Genomic DNA, 9,584 nt, shown 5'->3' on the forward strand with positions numbered 1-9,584 from the left:
GGGACACACGGGGAGACCCCCGAGCGTGGGGAAGGGGGGACACACACACAGGGGGAGGGGGGTTTGGGAGCCTGGACCCCCCAGGGGAGGGGGCTGAGCCCACCCGGGATAGACCCCTGGGTTTGGGGTGAAACTGGGGGGGGATTTGGGAGTCTGGACCCCCCGGGGGAGGGGGCTGAGCCCACCCTGGACCCCTCCCCAGACCCCTGGAGGGGAGCAGCATTTTGGGGTGAAATTGGGGAGGTTTGGGAGCCTGGACCTCCCGGGGAGGGGGCTGAGCCCACCCTGGATAGACCCCCGGGGGGGGAGAGCGGCATTTTGGAGTGAAAGTCTGAGATTTTGGGATCGTGGACACACGGGGGGGGGCTCAGCCATAGACCCCTTGGGGGGGAGTCAGCAGCGTTTTGGGGTGAAATTGTGGGGTTTTGGGAACCTGGATCCTCGGGGGACCCCGGGAGACACCAGGACCCCCTCCCCAAAGCCCACCCAGTACCCCACGGGGGGGGACCCCCTGGCCCCCAAATCCCATCCTGCTGGGAAAATGATTGTCCCAGGGAAAGGGGGGATTTGGAATTTGTCCCAGGGAAAGGGAGGATTGGAATTTTTGGGATTGTGACTTTTGGGGATTCTGTGACCTCAGGAGTCCCTGCTGGGGGATTGTGAGTGACTGGGTGAGGAGCTTCCCTGGAAAATCCCTTTCCGTGGATTTTAGGGATTGTGAGCAGACCTGGCACGTTGTGTGTGGGGGGGATGTGATCCAGTGGGATAAACCCCTTTGGAAACCCCATTTGCTCTTGGAATTGGGGGCTTTAGGAACCCTGAGCCTCCGGGCAAGGAGCTTCCCGGTGCCCCTGGCACAGGGCTGGGATTCCCTGGAATCCTCAGCATCTCTTCCCTCTGGCTTTGTGTCCCCCCCCCAAAAAAAATAAAAAAAAGAGGGGTTTGTTTTCCCTCCCTCTGTCCCTGGAAAAGCTGATTTAGGGAATTGGGGAGGTGTTTGAGGTGCCAGGGGTGCTCCAGGGGGGGTTTGGGGTCAGGAGTCGCTCGGGGGAGAAATTCCTGGGGAAATGATCAAAACTCCCTGGAAAATGGGATCGTTTAGGAAAAAAAAAAAAAGGGATAATTGGAGTGATTTCCCCCCCATCCTCTCCAAGCAGCTCCTGCTCTCCCGTTCCAGCAGTGGCTTTGGGATGTCCAAGGAATTGGGATGTCCCAGGAAAAGGGGGGCAGGAAACCAGGACGGATCCTCTCCTCTGGAACTGGGAGATGGAGAAGGGATATCAGGAATGGGGGCTCGTCCAGGGATTTTGATCCCTGCTCTTTAATTCTCCTTGGAGAAAGAGCTCCCGGGAGAGCTGGAGCAGAGGAGAGCCTGGAAAACTTGGAAGCATCCCAGGCCAGGATGGAGCGAGCTGGGATGGTGGGAATCCTCCCTTTTGGAACGGGGTGATCCTCAAGGTCCCCCATCCCAACCCAACCCCGTGGCTTTTGGATTTAGGGGGAAAAAAAGCTCATGAAAGGGGAAAAAATAAAATCCATGCCTGGGGGCCAAGGTTATCCCGGTATCTGGGGCCGGGAATTCTCAGCCCGGGAGCGCCCTCGGTGCCGGCCAAACCAGCTCTGCCGGTCCCTGTTTCCCAGGGTTGGAGTGGCACCGTTAATCATTACCCTGCCCTGCTCCAGGAGAGCTCTGGGAAGTCGGGAATTCCGGCCCCCCGGGAGCAGCTCCGACCCCTTCCACGGCTTTTTCCCCTGGGTTTTCCCGGAAATCCTCCAGAATCCCATCTTTCCCCACATCCCTCCCCGTGGGGGGGCTGGGGATTGCGCAGGTTTGGAGCGCTCAGGTGGTTGGGAATGTTTGGGAATGGGGCCTCCCCTGTGCCATTATTCCCCTCATCCATTTAATTCCAAGCTTTCCCGGTTGTTGGAGGGTTTGGAATGCCGGCTGTTCCGGTGGATCCCTGGGATTTTGGGATGGGGGAGGAGGATCCCAAACTCCTCCTGAGCTTCAGCTCCGCTTCCCTTCCCTGGGAAAAAAAGAAAAAAAAAGAAACAACCCACAAGGAAGGAGCAGGGATAGGGAAGGAAAAGGCTTTGCTGTGCCAGATGGATCCGGGATGGCTCCATCCCGGAATTCTGGGGAGGAGTTCACCCCCCATTCCCAGGGGGTTCCAACCCCATTCCCAGGGAGTTCCAACCCCATTCCCAGGGAGTTCCAACCCCATTCCCAGGGGGTTCCAACCCCATTCCCAGGGGGTTCCAATCCCATTCCCAGGGGGTTCAAATCCCATTCCCAGGGGGTTCAAATCCCATTCCCAGGAGATTCCAACCCCATTCCCAGGGGTTCCAACCCCATTCCCAGGGGGTTCACCCCCCCATTCCCAGGGGATCCTCCCCCCATTCCCACGGGATCCTCCCCCCATTCCCACGGGATCCTCCCCCCATTCCCACAGGGACAGGGAGCTGAGTGTCCTCCCAGAGGTTGGAGCTGCTCCAAGTGGGAGCGCCGGGAAGGGACGATCCGGGAGGGGGGAAGGGGAGGAAGCTGAATCATTTATTTTATTTTATTTTGTTGTTTTTATTTTGGGGGGGTTTTTGGTTTTTGTTTTGTTTTGTTTTGTTTTTTTTTAAGCTGGAATTCCTTCCTTCCTGTCCCGGGAATGTTGGGAACTGCCTGCAGGGCAGGCTGGCCTTGGGAAGGCAGGGGCTTGGCTTGGGAAATCCTGGACAGCCCCTGGCGTGTTCCCAGCCCACACTGGTGGGAGCAGATTCCTCTCAGGAGGGATCCCATCAAGACACTTTTTCCCTTTCCCAGCTCCTGGATTTTATGTGGTTTTCCACTTTTTTTCCATGTAATTCCCTATTTTTTCTGTATAAATCCCTCTTTTATTCCCACATATATCCCTATTTTTTCCATTTTTATCCCTATTTTTCCCACATGTATATCCCTATTTTTCCCACAGGAGTTTGGTTTCCAAGGGGCAGGATTTGGGATTCCAAGGGGCAGGATTTGAGATTCCAGGGGGCAGGATTTGGGATCGCAGGGGGCAGGATTTGGGATTGCAGGGGGCAGGATTTGGGATTCCAAGGGGCAGGATTTGGGATTGCAGGGGGCAGGATTTGGGATTCCAAGGGGCAGGATTTGGGATTCCAAGGGGCAGGATTTGGGATTCCAAGGGGCAGGATTTGGGATTCCAGGGGGCAGGAGTTGGGATTGCAGGGGGCAGGATTTGGGATCCCAAGGGGCGGGATTTGGGATCGCAGGGGCCGTGTTTTGGCCCCCCCCACCCCCCGTAAGTCAATTAGGAAGGAGCTTATGCAAAGCCGAATTAAGCGACTCTTTTAGCCCCGGCTAAGCCAGGGCTGGCCCAGCAACTTCCACCTGGATCTCTCCCCCCACTCCTTGGAGACTCCTGGAGGGGCTGCAGGTTTGGCAAGAAGCTGGAATTTGGGAATTGCGCCGAGGGAGAGGCTTCAGGAGCATCCCTGAATCCCGGGGAGGGTGGAGATGGGGGGGAGGGATCCCGATCCCGGATCCATCTGCAGGTCTGACCTGCTGGGGCCACCCCATCCTGTCTGCCCGGTAATCCCGTGGGGTTAATCCCGCAGGGATCGTCCCCCCTGGGCCAGGGGGCTGGGCAGGGAAGAGCCAGGGCCATGTCCAGGTTCCTGGAGGGGCTGGAGCGTGGCCAGGGATGGGAATGGGGCTGGAGCAGCGGGAGAAGAGGCTGGAGAAACTCCTGAGGGGGCTCAGGGGGGACCTCCTGGCTCTGGAATTCCCTGACAGGAGCGGGGAACTGGCAGGGATCGGGCTCTGCTCCCAGGGAATGAGGGACAGGAGAGGCTCAGGTTGGGCATCAGCAGGAATTTCCCCATGGAAAGGGAACAGGCCTTGGAATGAGTTCCCCCCCCACCCTCCCCCGTAAATTATCCCCTGGCCGTGGCACTGAGCGCTCCGGGCTGGGGATGGGGGCGCAGGGGTGGGGGCTCCACGGGCTGGGAGGGCTTTTCCAAGGCCAGGGATTCCCTGGATTGACCATCCCTGCCCCCCTCACCCCCTCCAGGTTGAGCAGCCTGTCCTCGCTGGGGGATTCCTCGTCGGAGCGAAGGCCCCCCGGGCACCACCGCCAGCCCTCCGACTGCTCCGAGTCCACAGGTGGGAATTCCCTGCTTGCTGCAGCTCTTCCTGTCCCCACACACCCAAGGTTTTTTATATTTTTTTTGTTGGGAATTGGGCTCCAAAACCCCCGGGGATTCATGGGGTGCATCGGGCAGCCCGTGAGCTCGAGCACAGGGGTGTCCAAGGGACCCTCTCACCCCCAGTTTGGGGCTCCTGGGGGCTTGGGGGACCCTCTCCAGCCCAATTTGGGGGGGTCTCAGGTGTGGGAGGTCCCTTTTCACCCCCGATTTGGGGGTCCCAGGAGTTTTTTTTGGGGGAGGAGGGGGGCCCTGTGTGGCTCCAAGCACAACCCCTGGAAGTGGGAGATGATGAGGAACCCCCAGGGCCCAAACCCAGGGGCCACCTCACTGCCACCTCCTCCTGCTCTCCCTCCCATCCCTCCTCTCCCTCTTTTCCCTCTTTTCCCTCCTTTCCCTCCCTCCCTGTCCCCTCTCCAGGCCTGGTCCAGCGCTGTGTCATCATCCAGAAGGACCAGCATGGCTTCGGCTTCACCGTCAGCGGCGACCGCGTGGTGCTGGTGCAGTCGGTGCGGCCAGGTGGGACAGCCCCAGCCCCTGGCAGGGCTCTGGGGGGGGATCAGCACATCCCTCAGGGATCCCCCCACCCCACCCAGGGGGAGGGAGCACCGGGAGAAGGGGATTTTCCTTCCGGAATGTTGCCGGTTTTGGTGGGGGGGGTTGGGTTGGGGCCGGGTGGGCCTTGAGGTTTCTCCCACCCCAAACCATCCCTGTGCTGGTTTAGGCGGGATGTTGGGAATAAATCCTTCCCTGGGAGGGTGGTGAGACCCTGGCCCATCCCTGGAAGGATCCAAGGCCGGGCTGGATGAGGTTTGGAGTGTCCAGGCCCATGGAATTTGTCCCTGCCCAGGGCAGGGGGTGGAATGAGATTTTTAAGCCCCTTCCAACCCAAACCTTTCCATGATTCCACAGAAGCTCCCCCAGATTTCCCTTTCCTTGTACATCCCAGGGAGCTGCTGGGTGGGGTGGGGTGGGGTGGGAATTCCCTGTTGCAGCCCCTGGAAAACGTGGATTTGGCTCCCGAGCTCCGTGGCTTTGGATTTAAACAATCTGCACTTTAAACAGACAATGAGCTGCTTCTTTTCCAGCGGATGTTCCCGGCTCCTCCCCCTTCCCCTCCCCGGCCAGAAAGCCAGGAAAAACGAGGATATGGGAGAGGGGAAAGGCTTGGGAGCTCCAGCCCCTCCTGCAGCTGGAGTTATCCCTGGAAGTTGGGGACAGGGCTGAGGTTCCCCAGGGCGGGACATCCCCATTCCCTTCATTTTTCCCATTAAACCCCAAAGAATCCCAACAACTGGGAGGACTTTCCGCTCCCTGCATCTCTCAGACCCTTGGCCGAGTGGAAACATTTCCCTCTTGGTTTTTGGCTCTGGAAAAAGCGGATTTTTCCCGGATCCCGACCTGGGTGGCTCCTTTGAGGAGCAGGGACAGGGACGGTTGGGGGGGGGTCCCTGCTCCTGCCTCTGGATCCAGGCGTTTCCAGATGTGCCAGAGCCAACCTGGATGGTGGGACAACAGGTTGGGACCCCCTTCCCATGGATGTAGGGGGGGAATCCATGGAGGTGGCCGGGAAAGGCTGGGATGGGCAGCACAGGGATCGCCTGGAGGAGCTGAAGGGGTGCCGGGAATCACCCAAGGCTCATCCCACGGGAATGCCGTGCCTGGCGCTCCCTGTGCCCCCCCTGGAACGTTGTCAGGAGGGTCTGGCACCACCAGGAGCCCGCCCTGACCCCCTCCCTGTGTCCCAGGTGGGGCTGCCATGAGAGCCGGGGTGCAGGAGGGCGACCGCATCGTCAAGGTGAGCGTTCCCGGCCCCTTCCCCGCCGGAATTCCCGCTCCCCCTTCCCCTTCCCGGCCTCTCCCACCCCCTGCTCTCTCCTCTGCCAGGTGAATGGAACCATGGTGACCAACAGCTCCCACCTGGAAGTGGTGAAGTTGATCAAGTGTGAGTGTTAGGGGCCGATCTTCCCGCCTGGAATGTTTTGGGGTGGGGGGGGGGTGGGGAGTTGGAAAAGATGGGAAAGCCCGGCTTGATCCGGGGTGGCAGAGCCACCGGGCAGGGATGATGTGCCCACCCCAGTGTGCCCATGGGGTGGTTGGGGTTGGGTTGGGTTGAGTTTAGATCGAGTTTGGGTTGATTTGGGTTGAGTTTGGGTCGATTTGGGTTGAGTTTGGGTTGATTTGGGTTGAGTTAAGGTCGAGTTTAGGTTGAGTTGGTTTGAACTGTGTTGAATTTAGGTCGAGTTGGGGTCGAGTTGGGTTGAGTTGGGTTGAACTTATGTTGATTTGGGTTGAGTTTAGGTTGATTTGGGTTGAGTTCAGGTCGAGTTGGGTTGAGTTTAGATCGAGTTCAGGCCGAGCTGAGTTCCACAACTAAATCACGCAGCTCTTTCTCCCTCTCCCCCTCCCAAATTTCCCCAGCCGGTGCCTACGTGGCTCTGACCCTCCTGGGATCCCCCCCTGCCTCGGTGGGGGTCTCCAGCTCCCAGCAGGATGCGGGAACAGCGGGATCCCCCCACGGCCCCCCCGCCTGTCCCCCCCCGGCGCCGCCGCTGCCGCAGCGAATCACCGACCCCAGACCCCTGCAGGTCACCACAGACCCCCCCCCTCACCCCACCCTGCCCTGTGTGTGTGTCCCTGTCCCTCCCAGTGTGGGGGACAGGGCGAGCTGAGGGATTCCCTGTGGGATTGCAGGACCCCGAGGTGCAGAAACACGCCACGCAGATCCTGCGGAACATGCTGCGGCAGGAGGAGGCCGAGCTGCAGGTGTGTGTGTGTGTGGGGGGGGTTGCTCTTTTTCCCCCCTTTTTTTCTCCCTGGAGCCACATTGGATGTCCTGGTGATGTCCTGGTGCTGCTCCAGCCCCGTTATGGAGTTGTGGGATGGATCCAGGGCACCTCCCGCCAGCCCAGGTCGCTCCATCCCCATCCGGAGCACCCCTGGTGGTCTGGGCACCCTCCAACCCCTTGCTGGTGTGGGCAGTGGGATGGGATTTCGGGGGTTTTGGGGTGGGTGTGAAGGTGTGTGTGTGTGTGTGTGTGTTCCCCTCATCCCTCTCTTTCCCCCTCAGCGCTTCCAGGAGCTGTACAACCGGAACCCCGGGGCGGCCGTGGAGGAGCAGATGGAGGGGGCTCGCCGCAGGGTCAGCCAGCTCCAGCTCAAAATCCTGCAGGAGACCGGCAATTCCCTGGTGGGTGGATTCGGGGGGGAGTCACCCCCACGCCCCCCACCCCTTCCCTCTGACTTCCCACCGCTCCCTTCTCCCTGGGAACCCCTTCCCAAGGTGTCGGGGTGTCCCTCCCTTCCCAAATCGCTCCGAGTTCCCTCATCCCTGTCCTTGTTTCCTTGGCACTGCCCCAGCGATCCCAAACTTCTCCCCCTTGCAGGATTCCAGGCTGAGCAGCGACTCCAGCCTGGCGGGGCTCAGGTCTCTGGAAGGTGAGTGGGTGGTGCCGGTGGTGGCTCGGAGCATCCCGGCGTTCCCAGCTCCTGGATCCGTGGATCAATCCCTCCTCTGCTCCCAGGACGCCTCTCCCTGGACTCCCAGGATGGGGACAGCGGGCTGGAATCCGGGACTGAGCGATTCCCCTCTGTGAGTGAGGTGAGAGAAGGGGCTTTTTTCCACCTTCCCGACTTTTCCCTCTCCCCCCTGGGAGCAGGGCTGGATCCCCTCGGGAATCCTGAGGACCTCCCTTTGTAATCCCAGTGGGATTTGTCTCCTGATGGAATTCCTTGGGATGTGGCCTCAGCTCGGAACTCCTCAGGCTCATCACATTGAACCCCCCCAAAACGAGGGATTTTCCCCCTCGAAATTCCCGGCTTGTGCTCCCCATCCCAAAGCTCTCCCGGCATCCCCTGAGTGTTTTTTGTTGTTTTTTTTTGTGTGTGTGTTTTCCACATTCCCTGAGCTTCTGTTTCTGTGGATTCTGGGCTGAAAGCTGCTCCCAACTGCCCCCCTCCGTGTCTCCCATCCCGAGCAGGTCTCCCTGAACCGGAATTCCACCCTCTCCGACCACGGCCTGGAAAGCCCCCGGACCTCCCCCATCATCTCCTCGCGGCTTTTCCAGCACCATCGGCGCCAGGGCTCCGACAGCCCCTTCCCAGCCTCGGCGGAGCAGGTGGGGGGGGAGCTGGGGGATCATCCAGCCTCGGGAACACCCCCAGATTGGGGCTCCTGGCTCCTAATTCCCACCCCTTTCCCCGGGGCAGGAGCGGCCGGGAAGGCCCCTGATCATCGGGCCGGAGGAGGATTGTGATCCAGGGTATTTCAACAACGAGGTAAAGCTGGAAAAAGTGTTCCTGGGGGGTTGTTTTTGTCCCCTCACCCCCTTTATGGACCCTCCTCCCACCCCCCCCAGGCCTGGTGGGATTTAAAATCCCAGGAGATGCCCTGGGTGGGTGCCGAGCAGGTGGGATTTGGGAGCCGGGCTGTGGATCCAGAGGAGTGAATTCCTTCCCTCCCCTTCTCTTCCCAGTGCGACTCCCTCTTCCAGGACCTGGCAAAGCTGAAATCCCGGCCGGCACATCTGGGGGTCTTCCTGCGCTACATCTTCTCCCAGGCCGATCCCAGCCCCCTGGTAAGGGGGAATCCTGGGAATCCCGGGAATCCCCTGAGCCCGGGGCACCTTCCTGCCTATTCCTGAGGCACATTCCGTGGGGTGACACTTCCTCCCAAACCCTCGGGATCACTTCCCGTTCCCTCTCTCCTCCTTCCCCTTTTTTTCCCCCCCCAGCTCTTCTACCTGTGCACGGAGGTTTTCCAGCAGAGCACAGCCAAGGATTCCCGGGCTTTGGGGAAGGAGATCTGGAATATCTTCCTGGACAGGAGCGCAGTAAGAGCAGGATCCCCTCGGGATCACCAGCTCCTCTTCCCTGCGTGGGGGATGTTCCTTAAGATGCCAAAACGGGATGAAGATTTGGGATTCGTTCCCCTCGTGTCCCCGGGGTGATTTTGGGAGTGTTTGGGAAGTTTTTTGCCGCTGGAAAAGCTTTTCTTTTTTTGGGGGGGCTGGTGGTTCCTCCACCCCTGGGAAGCACAGGGAATTCCCACTCCTGGCACAACTCCAGCTGCCTGGAAGCGGGAGAGGAGGGGCCTGGAAGGGAGGATGGATGTCCAGGTGCTCCTCCAAGGGAGCGGATTCCAGTTGGGAATCTTTCATGGGATGCTGGGGGGGGGGGTGAGATCCCCGTGGCGAGATGGGGCAGGGATTCAGGGCTCCAGCACCGTAATCCCAGCCCCTTCCAGCTGGGAAAAAGGGATCCAGAGCTGAGCTGCTCCCCTGTTGTCCCTCCCTGTGCAGCCTCTCCGGGTGAAGGTGTCGGAGCAGCTCCTGGCGGAGATCGGTGAGCGAGGGGCCGTCCCTTGGGAGGAGGGTTTGGGGCTGGGG

At 60.0% G+C, this 9,584-nt stretch overlaps 3 protein-coding genes across 3 annotated transcripts in view; 2 read left to right on the plus strand and 1 right to left on the minus strand.

Moving 5' to 3' along the window:
* LOC114071629 (ETS translocation variant 3-like protein) overlaps positions 1-667 on the plus strand; it is a 5,419-nt gene extending 4,752 nt beyond the window's left edge. The window contains exon 4 of the mRNA XM_027909480.1: positions 641-667. Coding sequence (XP_027765281.1) covers positions 641-667 — 27 coding nt within the window. The remainder of the gene's footprint in view (positions 1-640) is intronic.
* A 2,154-nt stretch (positions 668-2,821) lies between these two features.
* The window catches only part of ARHGEF11 (Rho guanine nucleotide exchange factor 11), a 14,122-nt gene continuing 7,359 nt past the window's right edge, over positions 2,822-9,584 (plus strand). The window contains exons 1-15 of the mRNA XM_027909483.1: positions 2,822-2,852; positions 4,065-4,156; positions 4,618-4,716; positions 5,946-5,995; positions 6,085-6,142; positions 6,619-6,785; positions 6,892-6,963; positions 7,268-7,387; positions 7,584-7,635; positions 7,722-7,798; positions 8,178-8,315; positions 8,407-8,475; positions 8,673-8,774; positions 8,931-9,029; positions 9,498-9,540. Of these exons, the coding sequence (XP_027765284.1) occupies positions 2,851-2,852; positions 4,065-4,156; positions 4,618-4,716; positions 5,946-5,995; positions 6,085-6,142; positions 6,619-6,785; positions 6,892-6,963; positions 7,268-7,387; positions 7,584-7,635; positions 7,722-7,798; positions 8,178-8,315; positions 8,407-8,475; positions 8,673-8,774; positions 8,931-9,029; positions 9,498-9,540 (1,240 nt within the window). The 5' untranslated portion in view covers positions 2,822-2,850. The remainder of the gene's footprint in view (positions 2,853-4,064; positions 4,157-4,617; positions 4,717-5,945; positions 5,996-6,084; positions 6,143-6,618; positions 6,786-6,891; positions 6,964-7,267; positions 7,388-7,583; positions 7,636-7,721; positions 7,799-8,177; positions 8,316-8,406; positions 8,476-8,672; positions 8,775-8,930; positions 9,030-9,497; positions 9,541-9,584) is intronic.
* LYSMD1 (LysM domain containing 1) overlaps positions 7,669-9,584 on the minus strand; it is a 16,441-nt gene continuing 14,525 nt past the window's right edge. The window contains exon 4 of the mRNA XM_027909482.1: positions 7,669-7,683. The gene's annotated coding sequence lies outside the window, so the exon portion shown is untranslated. The remainder of the gene's footprint in view (positions 7,684-9,584) is intronic.

The sequence above is a fragment of the Empidonax traillii genome, unplaced genomic scaffold (genome assembly GCF_003031625.1).
Source record: "Empidonax traillii isolate 1590-97213 ecotype Southwest subspecies unplaced genomic scaffold, ASM303162v1 scaffold2155:size40309, whole genome shotgun sequence".
NCBI classification, from domain to species: domain Eukaryota; kingdom Metazoa; phylum Chordata; class Aves; order Passeriformes; family Tyrannidae; genus Empidonax; species Empidonax traillii.